Genomic DNA, 25,177 nt, shown 5'->3' with positions numbered 1-25,177 from the left:
AGACATTAAGAGATTCCCTATTCTTAACGCCCAGTTAACTTAAACGATTTTCAAAAACAAATATTAAGTAACCGAGACATTAAGAGATTCCCCATTCTTAACGCCCAGTTAACTTAAACGATTTTTCACAAACAAACACACATTAAGTAAACAAGACATTAAGAGATTCCCCATTCTTAATACTCATTTAACTTAATGGTTTTCAAATTCCACACAAAACAAACTCAAACAAATTCTCACATTCAATTCATAATTCACACCAAAACACATCAATCAACAAACATCAAGTATGAACATGCCAAATACGATGAACACAAATCAACATAATAAATTTCATTTATTCAAAATCTTACATACGTGAGGTAAATTCATTTTTCCCAAAACAATACTCCAATCCTAACAAAATTCGTTTCCACACAACCACAGATAAGGCCCTAGATGCAAACTAAAAGTTTGGAAGGAGCCCTTACCTTAACGTTAGCTTTAACGTGGGTTTCCGGTACCGCGATTAAAACCGGTAAAATATTTGCTCGCAACGTCGCCTCCAAATTGGTCCCCTAGCACCGTGGCGTGGTAGTGAGCAACTTTCCCTTCTAACTCTTTGCGAAAAGAAGCTTGGATCTAGAAGAAACGGAGGGGTTTGTGTTTGGATCTCAAATACCGTTTTTCTTCGTTTTCGAATCAAAGAGGAAGAGTGGAGTTTCGAAATCCTTGTTCTAACTCTCACCCAACCTTGGGTTACTAGTTTTGAAGAAAAGGAACGAAAAAGAAAGCAAAACCAAGAAGGAGATGAAATGGGTTTCGCGAGGCACGGGAGGAAGAAGATGGAAATGCTCTTCCTTTGTTTTTCCTTCCTTCTCTTTTCTTTTCTTCCTATTTCCTTTTCTCTCTTTTCTTTTTCTTTTCCTTTCTTTCCAAACAAACATATAAATATATATATTAATTATAACTTAACAAATATCTCAAACTAGATATTTGTTAAATTACCATTTCACCCGCAACGCATTAAATTCTCCGTAAAGGGTTCACCGCACTTAATTTAATTTATTTATCGACGAGTAATTCTAAACGGCATCAAAATATCTTTTTGATCCTATAAACTCCATAATATTATTAACTTTTGCTAAAAAGCCTCCGAGCCAAAATCCAAAACATATAAAATACATAAAGTGTACTTTAAAATTATGGATCTTACAAGGCATAATTCACAGACACAAGATTTATCATTGTATGTCATATAGTGAGATGCAACATAATCAAGAATCTATATGGAAGGAGATATACCTAACAAACTAGAGGAGTGCAAACCTTTAGCAGATGAGACCGACATGGCTTGCAATTAAGTGGCAAGAAGTTTTTGGAGTTGTTATGCAATATCAGATATTTGGGAAGCAGACTCATATGAGTATACAGAACTAGAGCTATAGCCAATGGTAGGAGGAGCAGAAGCAACAACATTGGACGATGCCCTCCTAAAATTATTCTTATGTGCTCTATCCAATATCGGAAAATGTGCTTTCAAATGACATTTTTCTTTGCAAAAAACACATTCATGATTACCAAGTCCAACTCTCCCTTGAGTTTTTCCTTTTTGAACAGGAGTAGCAAAAACAAATGGAGGAGTTATGAGAATTCCATTATTTGACACAATAGAGTGGATCTGATGTCTTTTGTCAATAATTCACTAGCTACTGATTCAATAGTAGGAAGTGGGGAACGATGCAAAATACCCCCACGAAGGCCCTCAAAATCATCATGAAGAGCCATAAGAAGCCAAACCAGGCGTTGCTCATCTCTCTGATCAATGTATGTTATGACAGCTTTCAACTCAGTTGATTCCATAAGAACCAATTGATCCCACAAATTAGTCATTGCCGAATAGAATTCCTGAATCGTCATATTGTTTTGCTTAAAATTATTAATCAAAGTAATGATTTTTGAATTACTAAAATTCCATGTTTTCAAATATTTTGCATATTTAGCTTCATCCTTTTTATCTGTAGGCTTTACAAAAGTTACATCAACATAACCCCACATATCGTATCCAATCAAAAAAAAATTCATCGCGTAACTCCAATAAGAGTAATTATGCCCATTGAGTTGGACACGAACAACTGGTAGAGAATCGTCCTTAGCACAAGCCATAACAAATACCGACAGGAAAATATGACAAACACAGTCACTAAGGCAAAAGAAAATAGGGATAACATGTCAATAGCACAGTCAATCAAGAACCAAACAAAATTGTGTCGTAAACATAATAGCAAAACCACGTCGAAAAGAAGAGCATAATCGAGTCAAAAACATAGAGGTATAATTGGAAACAGAAGGAGGAAATCGGTACCAAACACACAAAGGGTCGTACAAGGTCAATTGTTAGATCCCAAAATCAACCAACACTCTTTGATATCATGTTAACAATGATAAACATAGAAGAGAGGAAGAGGATGAGAGGGAGAAGAGAAAGGACCCCACTAGGATGTCATGTACAAAAAGAACAAAAACCAAGGGTAATATTACAATAAGTATATATACAAGATAATAAAAAAGTCTAGAATGTCCTTACTACTAATATATAATAATATTATCTAACAATTTTAGATGTTTCTATCTTGTAAGATTGAAGATGTTGTCTTCATTTTGAAGATAATGGTTCAAATTTAGTCTTAAAGGTTGTTTCAAGAAATCTGGATTATGAACGTTTAGGGAAAAGAAGGTTTTTGTACAAGCTTTGTAACAATTACGACATATATTGTAAATGTTCAATTTATTAAAGAAAGAAACTTTGATTTATTTGAATGGAGATCGAATGTACTCTATGTGATGATTAAATAGAGGAACTAATTTAATGATTTCAATGTGATATTTTTGCTCTCTTTAATCTCTCTACTTCTTTGATTTTTCTATTCATTATATTTTTTATTATTGGAGTTTGGAGGCAAGAAAAATTTGGTTTACTAGATTTTGATTGCGAAAATTATGTTTCGAATATTATCATGATTTTAATTGAAATTGATATTAATGGTTTCAATATCAATAATCATTAAATATATATATAAATAATCATTGATATTTCTTGTGTCTAAATTTTCTAAGATAGATAAGATCAATAAATATAAATATATATATATATATATATATATATATTTTAAGAGAACCAAAATATACATATAAACCTCAAGAGTAACATCGTATGCTTTCAAATGTAACATTTTTAATTAAAAATGATATAGTATACAAACAATCTGAATGCTTACTTATCAAACTTGCATGGCAAATATACACTAATGCTCCTTCTGTCCTATCTACCTTAAAAGCTTACAAACCATGCCGGATTGCATATATACTCTCCAGCTAGTTCTACCTTACTTGTTTTGCAAATTATGGTTACCTAAAGAGAATGCAAAAGTGCATGCGGTAGCACAAAAACAAGGGTCTAGTGATACATTGATGCCATGAATTGAATGCAGCCTGATTTGTTTTTCTTGGTACAATGGTATGTCATGAACTAGAGATGAAAATTCTGAGCACAACCTTCGTGATGTTCAAAGTAACTATTATATATTGTAAAAATTGGATCACCAACACAGCTTGATCAGTATCTTCCATCACCAACTCTGTATAAACCTGAAAAACAATAAACACTACCCGAAATCCTTTAATTGCACAGAACTATGTTAAGTAAAAATGAAAAAATGAAAAACAATAAACCTGAAAAACAATAAACACTACCCGAAATCCTTCGACTGTATCATTTTTAATTAAAAATGAAAAAGACAGCAAATAATAACTGATAGAAACCAGAAAGTAAGGCAAGAAAACATAATTTCAATGAAAGAAATGTGTTTATTAATGCTGGAATTTGATGAGCCAAGCTATTACAATGATGAAATTCTAGGAAATGCAGGAAAAGAAACTAAATAAGAGTTCCAAGAACTCCTAAACCAGAGCTTAGCTGCTCCAAATCTAGAGAAATTTTCTCCTAACAGTTTTCTGGAAACGATTCTGAATAAATGAATATTGATAGTAGAAGATTTAAACCAACCAAATAAAACAGTCTTCCTTGACTCACTAAATATTGAAAATGAATTGGCAAGATGGAGACAAAACCAAATGTAAACAGCAGCAACTCAAGTTAAGAGAATTTTTCAATGTGACATTTTATCAAACACATTACATTCAAGATCTTTTCCCTTACTTATTTTAGCTTGATGAACTTCCCACCCCCAAAATTTTAGGGTTTAACAAGTAAAATTGAAATGTAGAAAACAACTCATTGCATTTGAAATATTTGGCGTACAAATAAAATTGTATAAGGGACCGAGAATTTAAGAGCATGAAAGTGAAGAAAAGCAAAGCTAAAGTTAGAAAAATAAACATGAAAAGTGTAGAGCTAAATAAACAATCTTATCTATTGTGAAAAATAGCAAGAGTAAGAAGATGAATAACAAGTCAGACAAAAAGTGATAATGAAATGAAAAGGGTTGTCAAGGTCGATGAAATGTAGCTCCGTAAAGTTAGAACAGAAACATGAAATGCATCAGAAGAAGAGGAAGCCACCAATAAAAATATTTTCAAAAGCATAGAAAGTGAGAAGAAGCGAGAAGAAGATATCGAAATGAAGGGAAAAAAAGTAAAAAAATTTGGACAATTTCTCGATTTATGCGTGTCATTCTTGCCCAAGGACCATGCTAATCTTCTCTGTATCGTTCCAATTTTATCGGATGTCCCCGAAGGGACGTAATGTGTTCTCGTGTAGCACTAATTAAACTTTGAGATACAAGCATTTGTAATCGATATGTTCCTTCGTTCAACTTCAATGCGAGCAACATAGATGCAGATTTTCCATCAGCTCTTGTTCCAAAATAAACGTTTTTTCCACACGAAGTATGCAGAATACAACATATATTTTCTTTTCTTTTTACATTTTTTATTTTATTATCTTTCGTACTTCATCTGTTTATGTACTGTGCCTGGACTAGTAGGCACTAGGCACTAGTCTTTTCATTAATATTCGGAAGCTTTTTCCTTTCTAGCTAGTCACATCATTTTTTTTCCTTTTCAAATCAATAATAAGTGTTATATTTTTATGAGTTAAATAATGAATTTTTTATCAATATATCCTAATTTTTAGGATTGTTAATCAAAATATCCCACTTTTCAATTTGTTTACTAAAATTTTCTACTTTTTAGGGTTTACTTGAAAACTCTCTTTGGGGAAGCAACCTACCAAAGACCAAATTTTTTTTCCTAGTAGGAGGTCGCTCTGCGGGGATGCGACCTCCCAAAGAGATTTTTCAAATTTTTTTAAATAGTTTTATATATTTTATGTAATTGTTAAATAATAATAATAATAATAATAATATATTAATAAATAATAATAATAATTATTATTATTATTAATTATTATTGTTTTATTATTATTAAAAATTGTTATAGTTAAAAATAATTATAATTAAATTAAAAATAATTATAAGTAAATTAAAAATAATTAAAATTAAAATACACTAGCCACTAGTGTATTTAAAAGAAAATACATTAATAAGAAAAATTACATTAATAACATGAAACAAAATACATTAAATTAAGAAATACCATAAGATAAATTTCGGTTAAGCTCCTCATAACGACATAGAAGGATACCGAAAAACAATTGATCACATGATGGTCATTAATAAGAAAAATTACATTAATAAGATGAAACAAAATACATTAAATTAAAATAGGAAATTAATATTATAAATTTAAAAAAAACATTAAATAAAAATTATACATCCAATTATAAATAAAAATACATTAAATTAGGTCGTTATTGCTGAGATTCAAGCTTTGCACAACTACACAGTTACTTATAGAAAGGCCTGAAAGGGAAAAAATAAATCAATCAAACAAATTTATGCCAATTGGGAAGAGTCTTACAATCAACTCCCCATTGGTTATGCAAACATTTGCTATAGGAACCAAAATTGAAATGGAAACAATCCCAGCTTATCATGAGAGTAGTTTGAGAATAATTTGATGTATAATTTTTATTTAATGTATTTTTTTAAATTTATAATATTAATTTCTTTTTTTTTAATTTAATGTATTTTGTTTCATGTTATTAATGTAATTTTTCTTATTAATGTATTTTCTTTTAAATTTATAATATAATTTACTGTTTTTAATTTTAATTACTTTTAATAGTTATAATATTAATTTCCTATTTTAATTTTAATTATTTTTAATTTACTTATAATTATTTTAAATTTAATTATAATTATTTTTAATTTAATTATAATTATTTTTAACTATAAATTTTTTTAATAATAATAAAATATTACTAATTAATAATTATTATTATTATTTATTAATGTATTATTATTATTATTATTTAACAATTACATAAAATATATAAAACCATTTAAAAAAATTTGAAAAATCCCTTTGGGAGGTCGCATCCCCGCCCAGCAACCTCCTACTAGGGAAAAAAAAATTCGTCTTTGGTAGGTCGCTCCCCCAGGAGAGTTTTCAAGTAAGCCCTAAAAAGTAGGGCATTTTGGTAATCAAATTGAAAAGTGGGACATTTTGGTTAACAATCCTAAAAACTAGGATATATTGGTAAAAAATCCGTTAAATAATTTCCATAAAATTTTAATTTTTGTTTTTAATTTTTCTTAAAAAAAAATTCTACTTTTTAGTATCTATAAATTTTTTATCTTCATTTTTTTCCTTTACTTGCATGTCTTTTAAATTTTTTTAATAATATTTTGTAAACTGAATATCTTTTTTAAAAATATAAATATTTTTTTTATAAAACATTAATTAAATATATTTTTTTTTAATTTTAATGTTTAAAATTTCTTATAAGAATTTATCTCTCGATATAAAATATTCTAATTATTTGTAAATAAAATATTTATAATGTTCTAAATCAAATTATAAAGTAATATTAAAAAAATTTAAAATGTAATGTAACTATTTTAAAAATTATTGATTTTATATTCAACAAATTTTGACGACAATAGTATATTGAGTGGTCTGATTCAATTTTTATATAAAAAGAATTATAATCAATTAAAAATATATGATTTGATTTGCTTCAATTTTAGCGATAGTATTGATAAAAATCTGAACAAAACCAAACATAAGAAGAATATTTTGCAATATATTATACACGCAACAAATATTAATTACCGTTCAATAAATTAAAAAATTATCTTTTATAAATTTATCTTACTATAAAGAAATTTTACACAAACAACTTTATTATTATTATTATTATTATTATTATTATTATTATTATTATTATTATTATTATTTAATTAAAAAGATATATATTTTATTAATATAATAAATCTTGAATATTTTCTACTTTCAGATTTAAAAACTATTATAATACAATCATTTCAATACATTAACTACATGTGTGTAGTTTATAAAGCTGTCAAAATTGGTTAACTCAAATGGACTAGTTCGTCCAGCCTCCTAAAATACAGGGTTTTTGCCTAATAATTTTGGCTTGAATTTTTTTAGGGTTTTTTAGTTCGATCTGAGTAAACTTGTTACTAATTCGAGTTAGCTCTTATGGGTACCGAGTAACCCACATAACCATATTTTTAAAAATAAAATAGTAAAATTAACCCACATAAACAAAAAATATCCAAAAGATATCCAACCCACTTAGTTGGTTTATACTTAACAATCAATTTATTTATTTTTCTAAGTGTACAATCATCCAACACTTTGAAAAATGTAAACGTTGTTTAATGAATCTAAAAATACTTATTTTAGAGTCACAATAGAATTATTTAGCACTCTATTTGAGTTTGGGTTATGGTAGATGTAAGACCCTTAATTTTAAATTTTAATTTATGTATTTTGGGGAATTTTATGTTGAATTTATGAGGCTTTTTAGCCAATTTTATGGTATTTTGTGAGTTAAATGTCAAAAATATCTTTTTGGAGACCCGATTAAAATTATTTGTTGATGAATAATTTTATTTAATTACGGTGAATCTTTTGTCGAAGAATTTTTTTTTCTGAGATGTAGCGTTTTTCGAAAAAATTCATATGTCGATTGAATTGCGGTGACAGAGGATATTTTTCTGAAAAAGGTGGTTTTTGATATGATCTGAGGTGACGGACGTAATGATGATTTTTATAAAAATATCTAGATATTTGTTTTGGAATTGGTTTTATTATAATATATATATATATATATAAGGCAAAGAAAGGAAACATGTTTCTTGTAGTCGTGCTTTCATCCTTTCCTTCTTTTCCTTCTCTGTTTTCAGCATAAACCAAAGCTTTGGTTTTTTCTTCAAATACTCAAATACAAACCTCCATTTTTCTTTGACTTCTAAGCTTCATTTCGCAAAGTGACAGAAGGAAAATTTGCTTTTTTCCACGCTACGGTGCTAGTGAGCCAACTTTGGAAGTGACGACGCGAATGAAATTTTTTACCGAAATTAATCGCGGTGTCGTAATCGGTTGTTAAAGCTACAATGGAGGTAAGGGCTCCTTCAAAACTTTTAGTTTGCATTTAGGACATTATTTGTGATTTTATGGAAAAGAAATTTGATGTATTTGATGTGTGAATTTGTAGAAAATGAATTTAATGCGATTATGTGTGATTTAGTGGAATTTAAATTTCAGGTGTAGTTTGTAGTGATTCAAGTTTGGTGTGATTTATTTGTTCATTATCAATATTATAAATTTTTTTAGATGTGATTTATTTGCGGATTTTGTGGAAAATAAATTCATGAAATTTGATAGGTTATGTGTAAAAATGTGGAGTTTTGAAATTGAGTGAGTTATGTTTGAATTGTTTGAAATTTAATTGAGGTGCTATATGTGTGTTGTGGAATTGAATTAATTGTTGTTGGTGTGAATTAGCGGTAATCAAATTTGATGTGTTTGAGTTACGTAATGAGTTATTTTCAAATAAATGAGTTTGAACTGAAATTGAAATTTTACAAAAAAATTAGAGTTGTTAAAGTTGTAAAAAAGTTAAAATTTTAACTAAGTTAAAGAGTTTGAGCAAAAAGATAGATTGAAATTAAAAATGGTTAGAGTTTAAAATGTTACTCTTTTAATTACTCTTGGATTGAGTTTAAAAAGAAAAAAAAAAAGTTTAAAGTATTTTATTAACTCAAAAATTTGGGTGTTTTAATAGTCGAGTTTGTGTATGTGAAATTTGGACAATATTTGTTTTATTTAGTTTTAAGTAAATAAGATAGATTATTTGGTTTTAAAAGTTTGATGTGTGAGAAAGATTTAATTTTGGGAATTTCATTGTGGTTGGATTAATTTTATTGTGAACAAATTGTTATAAATATTTATATTTATGTAGTTAGCTCCTTGAGTCTCGAAAAGAACTCTAATATATTAATGTTGTTGTGGTGATTTATGGTTGAAAATTTTGGAGATTGAATATGGGTGATTAATGTTTGAAAATTGTGGTGATTCATGTTTGGTGAAATTGATGTGTTCATAATTAATATTATGAATTTTTTAGAAGAAATTTATGTGTGAATTGGTAGAATATAAATTTAATTCAATTTATGTGTGGATTGGATTTGGAGATGTGATTTATGTGTGTTTGTGGAAATTAAAATTGGTTTGAATAATTATGTTTGAGTATGCTCTGTGTTGTATCTGAAAAATCATTAGTGTTAAATGAGTATTAAAAATGGAGAATCTTTTAACAGCTGCATTTACTTAATGATTGTGGTGAAAAGAGTCAGAGTATGCTCATGCATTTCATAGTACATGGTGGCCGTGATGGGGCCATGGTGATAGTGGTGACTGTGATAGGCCACGAGATGATGCAATGTGAATTGTTGTTTCATCTTATCCTTGCGGGGATTGTCGTGTTGTGCTGATCTGTGAGAAATTGGACTCTAGAATGTGTTGATCTGTGATCGATTGCACTCTAGAAAATCGTGTTGGTTTGTGAGCGACTGCACTCTTGTATGTCGTATTGGTTTGTAAGAGATTGCACTCTAAAATATGTTGATCTGTGAGCGACTGCACTCTTGTATGTCGTGCTGGTCTGTGAGCGACTGCACGCTAGTAAATCGTGCTGATTCGTGACAGATTGCACCTTGGTAATTAGTATTGGTCTGTGAGAGACTGTACAATTATGATTTACGCCCTTTGAGGAGGGTTTTGGTTTGGAATTCTGGAATAATGCATTTTGGCATATATGCATTGCATTAATGTACTTGGCACACGAGTTATGTTTGTTATACTATGATGATTGTATATACATAATCGGTTGTTGTTGTGATTTTCTGTAATTGCTTTGAGGTGTGAAGATGGGTTGATTAAGTTTCGATGTACTTATGTATTCATAATTGATGTTATGAATATTCGATGTGTGATTGAGGTGTAAATTTGTGGAGATTAATTTGGTGTTAATTATGTGTTCATAATTGTTAATATTAATGTTTAAAGTGTTAATTGATTCAGAGCCATTTTAGAACTGAAAATCTGCATTTTTTCAGTTGTATTCGGCTACGACAATGCAGTGTGTCAAAACTTTATTTTTCAAACATTGTTTATGCATTTTTTGACATATGAAAACTCTTTCGAGGAGTATGCTAAGACGAAAGGTTCATTTGAGCATTTCAAAATATAAGAATTTTGCTAAATGTTATTTGTTAATATGGGTTGGTGACCCTTTACAATTATTGTGGAAATTGGGCTTTGCCCTCAAATGATACCCGAGTTCGTTCCACTGACTATTACCTTGACGACGGAAACGTAGTTAGACTTCCCTGGCTGAGACGCGCCGACTGCTTGGGTATATAACCTTACCTCAAGCAGGACTACTTATACGGGGAGGAAAGTGATGACTAATAGGAAAGCTGGAGCAGTATATCTTGTGGAACTCACTCGCGAGAAGATCGATTATCTGATACCTTCTAGATTGGTGCTTGGGATGAGTGGAGCTTGGGAAGATTCAAAGGATTCCTCAGTTAGAGTTGAGGCAGAGGCCACCGTGGTTTGACCCGAGACTAGCGAAAAAGATAAGGGGCAAATGCCAGTTGAGCGAGAGATTGCAGGACCGTCCAGGCGAGCCGAGTCAGAGCTTCCATTTCCAGTGAATGATCCCTTACCGACTTTCACTGAAATAGCAGACTGTTTTAAGATCCCAACTCCGCCGAAGCCACATATCTCGTGGGTGGATCTGACTTGTGAGGAGACTGATCCTTCTATGGATGATGAAGAGGAGGAAGTCACTTCGAGGATAGATGTTGCAACAGATGGAACTTGCAAAGTGTGTGGAGGTCACCCGTGTTATTGTAGTTGCTAGGGTATGATTAGATTAATTTCGTGTATATGGACTTGATGTCTTTCTTTTGGTGGTTGTACTTATTTTGTTTTGGGATGATTGTTACTAAACGTATACGATCAGTTGACTTTTATTTGGTGGGTTCATTTTTCTCCTTTTTGACGTGACCATAGGGTGGAGTAGCATTCTTTGAGCAATACTTTTGTACATGTGTCTGCCGAGAATACCACATGGGTATAAGCGATGCCTGAAAGGTCTCATAGCCCCTGTGTATTTTGTTTAGTTGTATAATTTAGATTATCGTCTCAAAAACTATTTTAGTTTGTTCGTAATGGTATTTTATTAATTGGTTTTTGAAAAGAAAAAAAACACTCACGCCATTAAAAATCGGGGTGTTACATTGTGGTATCAGAGCTTTGGTTAGATTGTAGGTCAACCTGTAGGTTGGAAGTCGTTATCTGATCATGCGTTGGGTTAAGTTGTATGAGTTGTCAGGTTTGGTGTAGTTTTATAAAATTTTTATTTTTATTTTTAATTTCTATTAAAAAATTCTTCTATTTTTAATATCTATAAAGATTTTATCTTCATTTTTTCCCTTTATTTTTAAATCATTTTATTGCATATTTTTTGAATTATTTTAATGATATTTTGTAAACTGAATCTCTTTCATAAAAATATTAATACTTTTTTCATAAGAGATCAATTAAATATAATTTTTTAAGTTTTAATATTTAAAATTTCTTATTAAAATTTATCTCTTGTTATAAAATATTTTAATTGTTTGTAAATAAAATATTAATAATATTCTGAATCAAATTGTAAAGTAATATTTAAAATTTTCAAAACACAATCTTCTACAGCTATTTTAAAGATTATTGTTTTTATATTCAACAAATTTTGACCATAATAGTATATTGGGTGGGTTTGATCCAATTTTTATAAAAAAAAAATTATAATCAATTAAAAACATATGATTTTACCTGATTCAATTTTAACAACAGTGTTGATAAAAACTTGAACAAAACTAAACTTAAGAAGAATATTTTTCTATATATTATACATGCAACAAATATTAATTATCGTTCGATAAATTAAAAATGTCTTTTATGAATTTATCATGTTATAAGAAAATTTCACACAAACAACTCTATTATTATTATTAATTTTATTTAGTTAAAAAAATATGTTTTTTATTAATATAATAAATCTTGAATATTTTCTACTTTCATATTTAAAAAAACTATAATACAATCATTTCAATATATTAAGTACATGTGTGTAGTTTATAAAGCTGTCAAAATTGGCTAACTCGAATGGGCTAGTTCGTCCGGCCTGCTAAAATACAAGATTTTGACTTAATAATTTTAGCTAGAATTTTTCTAGGGCTTTTTAGTTCGATTTGAATAAATTCGTTACTAATTCGAGTTAACCCATATGGATACCAAATAATCCGCATAACCAATTTTAAAAAATAAAATTGTAAAATTGACCCACATAAACAAAAAATGTCCAAAAAATATCCAACCCATTTAGTTGGTTATATATACTTAACAATCAATTTATTTATTTTTCTAAGTGTACAATAATCACCCAACACTTTGAAAAATATAAACATTGTTCAATGAATCTAAAAATACTTATTTTAGAGTCACAATAGAATTATTTAGCACTCTATTTGAGTTTGAGTTATGTTAGACAAATCACTACAAGAAAACAGACATATACCTACAGAAGCTTATAATGACAAAATTAAAAACTGTAGGTATAGACAATCTATCCCCACAGATAAATTAATTTTTGTTGGTATAGGTGTCTTATACCTTCAGTGACATAAATTTGTCACTAATTGTTATAGTTACACACTTAAATCTGTGGCTATAGACATCAAAATTGAAAAATATATATTTTTTAAAGGAGCCAAAATATTAATTGTTTGTGAAAATAAAATTGTACAAAACTTAATTTAATGGAGGCAAAATCCTAATTTTTTCAATGGAGGTAAAAAAAATTAAATTGAGATAAAATCCAAATTTTTTCAATGGAGCCAAAAACAAATTTTAATGGAGCCAAAATAAAAATTAATAGAGCCAAAACCTAAATCAGTACCAAGTACCAACTAAACCCTTTCTCATCAAAACACCTAAAACTCAAAACTTTTGTCCTCTTTCCCCCAATCTGAGCCCCAATCGTTGTCTTCTCCTTCTCCCCGTTCTCACTCAAAACTGTCGTTCTCACCGTTCTCGCCGTCAATCAACCAGCTGCACTCGCCGTCAAACCAGTCGCGCCGTCGAACCAGTCGCGCCGTCAAACCAGTCGCGCCGTCGAACCAGTCGCGCCGTCAAACCAGTCGCGCCGTCGAACCGGAGCTGCACTCGCCGTCGAACCAGTCGTGCCTTCGAACCCGAGCTGCACTCACCGTCGTTCTCCCCGTTCTCGCACCACTGGTAATTTCTTGAACCACCATTCTGTTCTCGCACCACTGTTTTGAGTTCTGATATGTGACTGCTGTAGAGACTAGCCTATAAATGTTTGTATGTATGTATAAATTGAGTTACATAAATTGGGTGAAAGTATAAATATGGTTTGAACATTGTATTGTTTCCCCGGTTTATTATATTTTGTGCCATGGCAACATGGTTTGAACATTTTGCATATATCCAAATTTGAATCCCTAATGACCAAATCCACATCCACACATGTGAACTCGATTAACTCTGAGTGGTAATTTGAAACATTATGGATCTGTCCATAGGTAAAAGCCACAATTACTTGAATCAAATGTACATCAGAGTTCAAGTGTTTTCTGGTAACTATTTTTCCTCTGCACCCGAATTGGCCAAAACCATGAATAAATATGCACTCTGTGATTTTTGTCCGGTTGACCTTTTCCCTTTGCCAATTGTTTATTTGTTTGGCATGATAAATGCCCCCTTTTCCATTAGCAAATTTACTGACACAGTTGCACACATGGCACCTCACTTCACCTCATATTCACCCTTGTTAGTATAAGAAAGACTTTTAAATATCTGTGCAATACTCAACAAAAGAAAATTTTGAGGAAGACTTAAATAATCATTTAGTCCCTATAGAGGTATTAGTGTTTTGGTCCTTAAAATCTTCTTCAACATTCTCTTATCGTGTGGGTGAGATTTTTCCTGTTCATGGTAAGGGAAGTGTAGGATATTGCTTCACATTTACACGTAGTATAAAGGGATATGAAAGAGAGCCACAATATATATAATCTTCAACTTTGATCCCACTTGAAATAAGTGATAATTGAGGCTCATAATAGTGATATGTTATAATCAATTTATTAATTTCTTGTGCCCAAAACCCAAATATACAGCTGTGTTTTTCTTTCAACGTAATTAATATTCTGATTCTGAACTAATACAGTTGTGTTTGGATTAACTAAAGATACAACCTTAGCGCGCAAGAATTTGAAGGAACTTCAACTGAACGGTAATAACTAATCTTGTTGTGTATTTATTATTTTCAAATTCATCTTTCTATCTCTCATTAGGTATTCCCTATTTCTTGATTTTTATAATTGGTTTGATTTGATTAATTTGTATTTGGAAATAAAGAAATAGATTGTTTATGAGGCTTTCTTAGAGTGTAGTATATTTATATCCTGAGGTTTGCTTGCAAATTAATTGCCTTAGATTATTGATTTATGTGTGTTTGCACAATCCATTCAAGTGCATCAATTAATTAGGGGAACATGACAACTTAGCTGAGATTATTATATCATGAAAGAATGCAAGAGATTATTTAGAGAATATTGGGAGTTAAGTTTCATATTGTCTATTTCTCTATATTTGGAGTTAAGTTTCATACTGTCTATTTCTCTATATCCCATGTCCTTCATAATATGTACGTCTCCCAATGTTCTGTTATGTTCTGATGTTGTTGTCGATGACCTAACCTCTTGTTGTTGATGACCTGATGTTGTTGTTGAATACCATGTTGTTGACAAATTTTTTGTTCATTATAAAAAAAAAAAAACAAGAATTTTTTTGACCCTTTTATGTTGAATACCATGATCTGATGTTGTTGATGAATACCATGTTCTTCATTTGAATTTTCAGATTGTTAATTTTTTAGGACTTGCATCATCCATTTTCAGTTAATTTTTCCAAATGGCTTATAGAGAATGGATGTGTGATCCATAAAAAAAAAAGTGAAGAATATATTCGAGGAGTTAATGAATTTCTTGAATTTGCTTTTCAAAATTCACAAATCAATGGAAAAATAATGTGCCCTTGTACAAAATGTGCCAATTGCCACTCTTATTCTCGCATATGTGTTTATGAACACTTAACAGATCCACACCGTGGATTTCTTAGAGGCTATAGACAATGGATATATCATGGTGAAAAACCTAGAACTTCAAGTAGCGCTACTAAACAAAATGTAGAAATGGAGCATGACATGGATGGATTAGTTCATGATGTATTTGGAATTCATTCTACAGAAGAGCCAATTTATGGTGAAGGTGAAAGAATTCCCGGAGTAAAAGAAAACTCTAAATTTTACGAATTTGTAAAGGAGAATGATCAAATGCTTTACCCCAACTGTAAGAAGTATAGAAAGCTATCATTTATGGTACATTTGTATTATTTAAAGTGTCTTCATGGGTGGAGTGACAAGTCATTCTCCATGTTGCTTGATTTACTAAGAGATGTTTTACCAGAAGAAAATGTTTTGCCAAAGTCATATTATGAAACTAAAAAGATTGTTTCAGGATTAGGTTTGGGGTATGAGAAGATCCATGCTTGTCCCAATGATTTCATATTATATTGGGATAAATATGCCAAATATGAAGTATGTCCAAAGTGTAGTACATCAAGGTGGAAACAACAAATGAGAACGTACAAGGAAATGGAATGGAGACTTCTGAGAGGCGAAAGAAGATACCAGCAAAGATCCTTCGATGGTTTCCATTGAAACCAAGGTTGCAAAGGTTATACATGTCCTCCAAAGTTGTAGAATCAATGAGATGGCACCATGAGATTAGATTGAATGATGGTTCTCTTAGGCATCCAGCTGATTCCCTTGCTTGGAAGAATTTTGACGCTCGGTATCCAACATTTTCGTTAGATCCTCGTAATGTTCGATTAGGAGTGGCTTCAGATGGTTTTAATCCTTTCAAGACTATGAGTATTACTCATAGCACTTGGCCTGTCATTCTAATTCCTCACAATCTTCCTCCTTGGATGTGCATGAAACAACCATACTTCATGTTATCACTATTAATTCCGGGTCCAAAAGGTCCTGGAAATAACATTGACATTTATCTGCAACCTTTAGTACAAGAGTTGCAAGAGTTATGGGATGATGGAATTGAAACATTTGATGCCTATAAGAAAGAGACATTTAAACTTCATGCAACTATGATGTGGACTATTAATGACTTTCCAGCATATGCTAACTTGTCTGGATGGAGTACGGTCAATACGCATGTCCATGTTGTGGTATTGAAACTACCTCGCAGTGGTTACGTCATGGTAAAAAAAATTGCTACATGGGTCATCGTCGTTGGTTATCTCCCAAACATAAGTGGAGATTGAATAGTAGGGATTTTAATGGAACACGAGAGCTAAGGATCCCTCCTAAAAGACTTGATGGGACTGATATTTTAAGACAAATAGATGAATGTAGAGAAAAAGGTCTAGCAAATGGAGCACAACCTTGGAAAAAGAAGAGCATTTTCTTCACATTGCCTTATTGGCAATATAATGTATTGCGTCATAATCTTGATGTGATGCACATTGAAAAGAACGTATGTGACAACATTATTGGTACATTGTTAAACCAAGAGGGAAAATCCAAAGATAATTATAAGGCACGAGCTGATCTTGTAGATATGGGCATAAGAAGTATGCTCCATCCTCAACCAAGTCCTAATATAACTACAACGCGTTTGCCTAGAGCATGCTATCAAATGACTAACAAAGAAAAGGAATCTTTCCTAAGCATTCTCAAGAATGTAAAAACTCCAGATGAATGTTCATCAAACATCCCACGTTGTGTGCATGTCAAGCAACACAAGATGTTTGGATTAAAAAGTTATGATTGTCATGTTTTGATGCAAGAGCTTCTTCCAGTAGCATTACGGGGTTCATTGCCAGATAAAGTCACTTCAGTGTTAGTTGATCTTTGCAATTTCTTCAAGCAAATTTGTTCTAAGGTACTTAATGTGGAATTTCTATCACAATTGGAGTCTCAAATAGTTATCACACTTTGTCAGTTGGAAACAATTTTTCCTCCTTCATTTTTTACTGTTATGATGCATTTGGTAATTCATTTGGCACACGAAGCCCAAGTTGCTGGACCGGTACAATATCGATGGATGTATCCGCTTGAGAGGTATGTATGTTTATAAAAATTGGTTTAATTAAAAGTGTTAAACAAGTTTTTTTGGATGTTGAGAACATAAATATTTTAAATTTTCTTCACTTTCAGGTTTCTTCTTACTCTTAAGTCCTTTGTACGTAATAGAGCCCATCCAGAAGGATCAATTGCAGAGGGATTTTTGGCCAATGAATGTTTGACGTTTTGTTCGCAATATCTATCTGGGGTAGAAACTAGGTTCAATAGACCTAACAGAAATGACGATGAAGTCTCTGGAAGGCCATTAGGGATAAAGAAACAACAAAAGTTACGATTAGGGAAGAGGAAGAAAGTGAGTAGAACTAAACTTGACAAGAAAGAGTTAGCACAGGCACATAGATATGTGCTTTCTAATTGTGATGCAGTTGCTCCATTTATAGAGTAAGTCACATATCATATTTCAATTTTATACAATTGAAATTTTTATTACATTTTATTTTAACTCTATTACTGTTACTTTTAGAGAACACATTTTACATCTTAAGAGACAGTGTCGACCACGACGATTGACACAACTTGAAATTGACAAGCAACATGGTCAAAAATTTATTGAGTGGTTTAAACTCAGGGTGAGCATATAATAATTTAATTATTTAAATTTTACTGATTGTTTTTATATATAAACTTACTATATTTCATGAAATATTTTAGATCCAGCGTATGGATGAACAAAAGAGCTCAGAAGTTACTCATGAACTTAGATGGTTATCCCGTGGACCATCTGAGGTAGTAAGAAGATACACAGGTTATGCGATTAATGGTTTTAGATTCCACACAAAGAAGAGAGAGAGATTTTTGAAAACACAAAATAGTGGAGTTGTTGTAAAGACAAAGACCTCAACAGATGAAATTAATTACTATGGGGCAATAACTGATATACTGCTGTTGGATTATTCTGGAAAGTACAAGTTTGTGTTATTTAAATGTGATTGGGTTGATATTAATAAAGGTATCAAGAAAGATAAGTTTGGTATGACGCTTGTCAATTTCAAATTTTTAAAACATACTGGGAAAAATATTTGTGATGACCCATTTGTGTTTGCATCACAAGCTAAAAAGGTGTTTTATATATATGATGAGAGAAACAAGGATTGGCTTGTTGTTCTCAATGCAAAAGTTAGAGATATCTATGATATGGGTGATGAGGAATCTAATGAAATTGAAGAAATTCATGGGCAACTAATGGGCGATACAAGTGAAGCTACTCAAAATGTTAATGATTTGGTTAGGCTTCAAGTTGAAGACGATAATGATTTTTTTGAAGTTGTTGATGTTGATAATATGGATGATGATGAAGATAATGAAGATGATGAGGAAGACGAATGAAGTGTGTTCTAATTGTGCATGATTTTATACATTATGTTTTTATTATACTTTTAGATTTGTCTATGTTTTTCTTATACTTTTAGATTTGTCTATGTTTTTCTTATACTTTTAGATTTGTCTATGTTTTTCTTATACTTTTAGATTTGTCTATGTTTTTCTTATACTTTTAGATTTGTCTATGTTTTTCTTATACTTTTAGATTTGTCTATGTTTTTCTTATACTTTTAGATTTGTCTATGTTTTTCTTATACTTTTAGATTTGTCTATGTTTTTTGACTTTTGTCCAAGTTACTCATTTATAATTTTGTGTTAGAGAAGCAATGGCTCGAAGAAGAAAGTTAAATATTCGACATCGAGCAAGTGATAATGAAGGAATTCAGTCTACTTCAAATAATACAAACTCAACCAATGTAGAAGGAAGTAATGTTGCAGAAACTCGTTCTAGTCCTTGTCATGCAGAAGGTGTCATACGTGAGTCTGTAGAATCTCACTCAATTCCCTCTGATATAGAAGTTGAAGAAGAACAAATTGAAAAAGGTATTAATTATATATTCTTTGTTTTGAAGTTTTATTTATATTATTTTTATTATGACTTATATGCACACATAATGTTATTGTCCTTTTGTTTTGTTTGTAGAAGTAGAGCCTAAACGGGCTAGAGGTCCTACAAAAATGTTAGATGTATGGGAAATGGAAGATGGTGATTTAATAATCGTTAATTTGGACAAATATGGTCGACCCATTGGTGAGGAAGGGACAACTCTAACTCGTTTCATTGGTAGCGTAGCTAGAAGGTATCAATATGCTCCTATCAACTACAAGTCATGGAAAGTTATGCCAAATGATTACAAAGAAGAAATGTTGAAATTAATAGAGGTATTATGATTATTCATTTAACTAATATAACATTTTTTTAAGAAGTCAATTGAGATGTACAATTAACATGTTTTTTAGTTTTTGTGCTCTAACATGTTTGATGTACAATGATGATGTTAGGAATATTTGATGGATTAACAATTTATAATCATACTTATAGTTTAAGAATATAGATGTTTAGCACACTCAAACTACATCATAACATGTTGATAACTGTAAGAATACATTTAACTAATATAACATGTTTCTTTAACATCTCTTATTGTGTAGAGTAAATTTGAGTTTGTTCCTCCAATAAATGACTTAGCAAGAGAAATGTTAAAATCTGAGCTGAATGAGAAATGGAGGCAATGGAAGGGTGATCTAAAGTCAATGGCATATGACCCTACTAAAACAGAAGAAGAAGTTGCATCTCTTGTACCAGATGATAGGGTTGACCCAAATCAATATCGTGGTTTGGTTCATCATTGGTTTTCTGATGAAGGACAAGTAAGTCGTATATATTATGAGTAATATATTAAAGAGTTTATTATTTAGACTAATATTTTATATCAATTGCAGAAAATAAGTAAAATTAATAGGCAAAATCGTGTTAAGTTTGAAGATGTTCATTGTATGGGTTCAAAAAGTCTCCCAAAGTTTATTGATGAGAAGGTTTATTTCTATTTCTATTTCTATTTTTATGGCTTTAATTTAATTTAAATTAAAAATGAAATGCATTTAACTTATTTATTTGGTTGTAGATAAAAAAAGGGCAAAGGAGTGTTGCCTGGACGTAAAGAGATTTACATTGATACCCACACTCGTAAAGATGGAACAATTGTCAATGAAAAGGCTGCAAGATTGATTGTAAGTTTTGATAATAATTAAACGGTACCAATATATAAAATGTGTATAAATTAAGTTTAACATTTCAAATGTATGACGATTCAAATGTATGATGATTGTATTGGATTTTTACTTGACCATTTAGGAGATTTTGTATTTGTTAGCCTATATGCAATGTTGAAGTTTTTTAATTGGATCTTATTGTAGTACTACATGCTTTGAATGTCAATTTCAATTTGGTATTTTCAATCATTAATAATTTTTATTTTATTTTTTAGGAAGAACTAAAAAAACATAATAATGAGGCTGGAACTTCTCAATCAACCCAAGACACACAAGGTTCTATGTCTTGGAAGGATGACATATTTTATCAAGTACAAGGACCTGATAAAAACGGACGTGTGCGATGTATGGGCAAGATTCCTCATTCTAAAAAATCGAAGGTTTGTGCATCTGAAAATGAAGAGTTGCGCGAAAGAGTTAAGAATATGGAAAACTTGTTAGCAAATGTGATGACTTTAATTCAAAATCGATTTTCTGGAGCAGATGTTAATGATATAATACAAGCTGCAAGACAGGTATATCATAAGTTATTAATCTTATCCAACTAATTTCATAAGTTCCATAATCGTATTTTTCATAAGTAATATTTTCTATTTTTTGTGATAGGTTCCTGATGCTACTAGTGCTCAAAACCATTTGAATTCACTTAGTCCAAACAACAACGAAAATAATGAAAATGGTAATTAGATAGTATTAGTTAATTTTAATTAAAATCATTAACATTTTCTCTATTTTATTAGTAATATTTTTATGTGGAATCGTGTATTTATTCATTTGTTATTTTATTGATTGTAGGTGAAGATTAAAAGCTAATTTGTTGTTGAAGATGGAATATTGGCAATTTAGTGGACTCAATTTCTTAATATTTTTTGAGATTGTTATGTATGACACAAGATGTCTATTTTAAATGTCTATTTTTTGAGGTTTAGGGTTTTGTTTTACCGTTGTAAGACTTTTATGTTAATTTTTAATATATACGATGAACACCTTTTATTTTATTTTGAGTCGTAGATATATATATTTCATTGTATATTTATATTTGGTTAATTTTATAAAATAAATTTTAAATTATTATATAATTTTTGTTGATAACAAAAAATTAATATTTATAATAAATTAATTACTCTTAAAACCTATACCAACAGAAAAAAGTTGTCACTTAAATGTATAGCAACAGAATCAAAACCGTAGGTATAATTTTTATAAATTATGGCTAAAGTATATACCAACAATGAAATATCCGTAGGTAAAATCAAATATTTACCGCAACGGAAAAAATTATGTCACTTTAACCTATAGCCACGGCGAAAATCCGTAGGTATTGGGTAATTATATACAACGCAAAAAAACCCCGTCGGTATAGGTAATTTTGCATATCCCTACAGATTTTCACTGTCGCTAAACGTTCAATTTCTTGTAGTGAATATAAATACATTTGTGTTATGCTTAGATAATATCTCCAACTTTTTGACAATTTTAACTTATTTTAATTTGTGTATTGTTTTAAAAATTTTGAATTGAATTTGTGTTAATTGGAAAATTCAAACGTAGCTTGTCTATAAAGAGTAAATATTTTTTTAAAAAAATAGACATGAAAGAAAATGAGCAATCAAATTAATTCATACTTAACGCATAAGTAGTAGACCATAATATTTTTAAATAAACATCAAAGAAAATTTTGAAGTTAAAAGAGTTACAAAGAAATTAAAAATATAATGAGTCAAAAAAATATTAGTAAAAATATGCAAGTTACCGCCCAACCCGCTATCTGTTTGGGGCTGGGCTCGAATAGTATATTATCAGCCCATATTAAAACAAGATTTTTTGTCTGTTCCAAATAAACCCACAATCCGATAAGACCTGCCCTTTATGACCGAGTAGTCCATTTTGAGAATGTGACACCCTGAACCCAAATTGAAATAAAAGTAAAATGCACTAGTTTTTAAAGAGATTCGCAGCGGTTCCAAATTAGAGTATATATATATTCTTTTTTTTTTAAAATACTTTAAGGTTCAAGACGTCACTTACACAAAATGCTTGCATAAAAATTTTCAATAAAAAAAAAATCCTTAATATCGAATATAGTTGATGTTTATTAAATAAATATTTTGGATATAAAAGCAAGTTTTAAACTTAGAGACAATTAATTTCAACCTCTGAATAACCGATAAAAATAACACAATTGATCAATCAAATTTACAAAAATCTAAATTGTTCATAACTCAACAATATATGAAGAATTACTCCCACCCAATATCACCTATTCAGAGCGTGGATCCCCAATCGATAACCTGAAATAACTGCGCTCCCGCAAGCGCCAAACACAAACAACGAGGGGTGAGCTTCGAAAACATGTAATAGTATAAAATAACTGAGAAGAACACGTAAAAAAATATTAAACACCGTATCATATCAAATCACAACCAACAAGAATAATTAAGGTAAAACATTGATACAATCCACAACATCAAGTAAGCAATTACACAAATCAAGTAATGTTATGCATGCACTTATACTTTATACTCCTCCTCTTTCATTGGTACCATTCTAACTCTGAAGTACTTGGTTTGGAGGCTTGATACTATGCCACCACGCAAGTGGACGGACAATTCGAATTGGCACTGTCCTCATAGATCCCCTCAACTCAACTCGAGACACATATACGCGACAGTCAAGGTAAACGTGTGTTGCATGGTAGCTCCCGACATTTGGAGTGCTACCTCTAAGTCACTTAGGAATTCCCCACCCGAATACCTCCAAGGTCTAACAATCTTGCCCTAAGGCTCAACAGCAGACCGCCACGATCAGGCTCATTCAGTTGTACTTCCCCATAATCACTAGGCTTGTCAGACCTTACCTATATGATGACCAAATAATCTCTACTTCAAAAATTATCAACAACTACTTTCTCCCCTCATTGTCCTAGGTTACTTACTCCATTAAGAGAACCATCATTGGCACGGGTCGAATTCGTCACTATTCAATTAAACACAATATGCATTTCATGATATTCATCAAGGTGGTAATATCACAAGTCAAGGAGTACACATCCTCCAAGGTCTAACAATCTTGCCTTAAGGCTCAACAGTAGACCGCCACGATCAGGCTCATTCAGTTGTACTTCCCCATAATCACTAGGCTTGTCACGCCCTATCTATATGATGACCAAATAATCTCCACTTCAAAAATTATCAACAACTACTTTCTCCCCTCGTTGTCCTAGGTTACTTTCTCCATTAAGAGAACCATCATTGGCACGGGTCGAATTCGTCACTATTCAATTAAACACAATACGCATTTCATGATATTCATCAGGGTGGTAATATCACAAGTCAGGGAGCACACATCGTCATTGCAGATTTCCATAGTCATACATTACATTCAGAATTTATCATCATGATACGTCATCTCTAACAATAAAGGGTCTACACTCACATATAATAATAATAATACTAGACCATTCACACACACCACATCAATTGCAAGGCAAATAATTACAATTCATCACATTTTATATCATATATCAGTATCAAGGATAGATATAAACAAAACACAGAATGAATCAAATACACAATTCTACAATAATTCAACTATCACACGATCTTCAAAAATCAAATCAAACAACATCCTATAAAAGTTTCTAATTCATATTTTAACCTCACAAAATTCAAGTTTGCTCATTAGTCAATTATTACTCAAAGGGCTTCTGCCATACGTAGCGAGCCCCGAATGAATTGTGGGAAATACGGTATTCCCGTTCATCTCACTTAATTTATACTCATGCATTCGAACTCATTCTCACCCCATACCTCAATTTGACGCTTTCATAAGATATAAGGACCATAATGATTTTCAGCAACCATGAGATGTCGACAACACGTCGTAACGAGTCCAAAAGCATCGACGAATTTGCAGAGTCAATGAAACGTGGCTGATAATTTTCCCGAGGCATAAAAATCAGCATTATATAATTAATAAAAATATTAGGCGAAGAAACATATTCAAAACGTCGTGAACCATGTTATTAGAAAAGGTCTCACCGACGTACTGGGGCGCCGACAGGGTCCGGCATCAATTTCACCGAAACACGCAAATGAGTAGTGCTTCTTGAAGGTTCTGACGAGAGGAATCCAAAAATGATGTCAGTTTTTCAAGACGATGAACGTGTTGGCCAGAGTTTGGCAACACAGCCGCGACGAGAGTGAAAACCCATTTTTTTTTAAGTATAACGATTGGCGATTTGAAGCATAGGTAATGGAAGAGGGTGTTTTGTGGAATCCAAATATGGTCTCAGTTTTCATTGGTGATGGTCGTGGTGGCCGGAATCTTGATCAAAAGGTGGAGGTGTGATTTTTGACAAAGAGGAATAGGGCGTTTAAGTTTGCGATTCAAGTTGGAAATGAAAGA

At 31.1% G+C, this 25,177-nt stretch overlaps 2 protein-coding genes and 1 non-coding gene across 3 annotated transcripts; 2 read left to right on the top strand and 1 right to left on the bottom strand.

Moving 5' to 3' along the window:
• Nucleotides 1-4,637: 4,637 nt before the first annotated feature.
• Nucleotides 4,638-4,740, bottom strand: LOC113784186 (U6 spliceosomal RNA). Its single transcript, XR_003470203.1, has one exon. It is a non-coding gene; the product is annotated as a U6 spliceosomal RNA (small nuclear RNA).
• A 6,286-nt stretch (nt 4,741-11,026) lies between these two features.
• On the top strand, nt 11,027-21,768 carry LOC105852893 (uncharacterized). The gene is made up of 10 exons (XM_073366369.1): nt 11,027-11,276; nt 13,462-13,725; nt 19,322-19,540; nt 19,641-19,879; nt 20,150-20,368; nt 20,441-20,533; nt 20,623-20,728; nt 20,986-21,285; nt 21,377-21,449; nt 21,566-21,768. The coding sequence occupies exons 1-7, from the start codon at nt 11,027-11,029 to the stop codon at nt 20,656-20,658; spliced, it is 1,320 nt and encodes a 439-aa protein (XP_073222470.1). The 3' UTR covers nt 20,659-20,728; nt 20,986-21,285; nt 21,377-21,449; nt 21,566-21,768.
• Nucleotides 17,739-19,458, top strand: LOC101506602 (uncharacterized). The gene is made up of 4 exons (XM_027330350.2): nt 17,739-18,058; nt 18,141-18,246; nt 18,329-19,004; nt 19,317-19,458. Exon 3 carries the CDS (start codon nt 18,338-18,340, stop codon nt 19,001-19,003), a length of 666 nt encoding a protein of 221 aa, XP_027186151.2. The 5' UTR covers nt 17,739-18,058; nt 18,141-18,246; nt 18,329-18,337; the 3' UTR covers nt 19,004; nt 19,317-19,458.
• Nucleotides 21,769-25,177: the final 3,409 nt, after the last annotated feature.

This window comes from Cicer arietinum, chromosome 3 (assembly GCF_000331145.2).
Source record: "Cicer arietinum cultivar CDC Frontier isolate Library 1 chromosome 3, Cicar.CDCFrontier_v2.0, whole genome shotgun sequence".
Taxonomy (NCBI): domain Eukaryota; kingdom Viridiplantae; phylum Streptophyta; class Magnoliopsida; order Fabales; family Fabaceae; genus Cicer; species Cicer arietinum.
The sequence above is the reverse complement of the archived record's forward strand: the minus strand, read 5'-3'. Positions and strand labels throughout refer to the sequence as shown.

Coding starts and splice junctions, on each gene's coding strand:
- LOC105852893 (XM_073366369.1), top strand. CDS start 11,027: ATGCCAGTTGAGCGAGAGATTGCAGGACCGTCCAGGCGAGCCGAGTCA. Junction 19,880..20,149: donor AAATGTTGAAATTAATAGAG/GTATTATGATTA, acceptor CTTATTGTGTAG/AGTAAATTTGAGTTTGTTCC. Junction 20,534..20,622: donor CAAAGTTTATTGATGAGAAG/GTTTATTTCTAT, acceptor ATTTGGTTGTAG/ATAAAAAAAGGGCAAAGGAG.
- LOC101506602 (XM_027330350.2), top strand. CDS start 18,338: ATGGATGAACAAAAGAGCTCAGAAGTTACTCATGAACTTAGATGGTTA.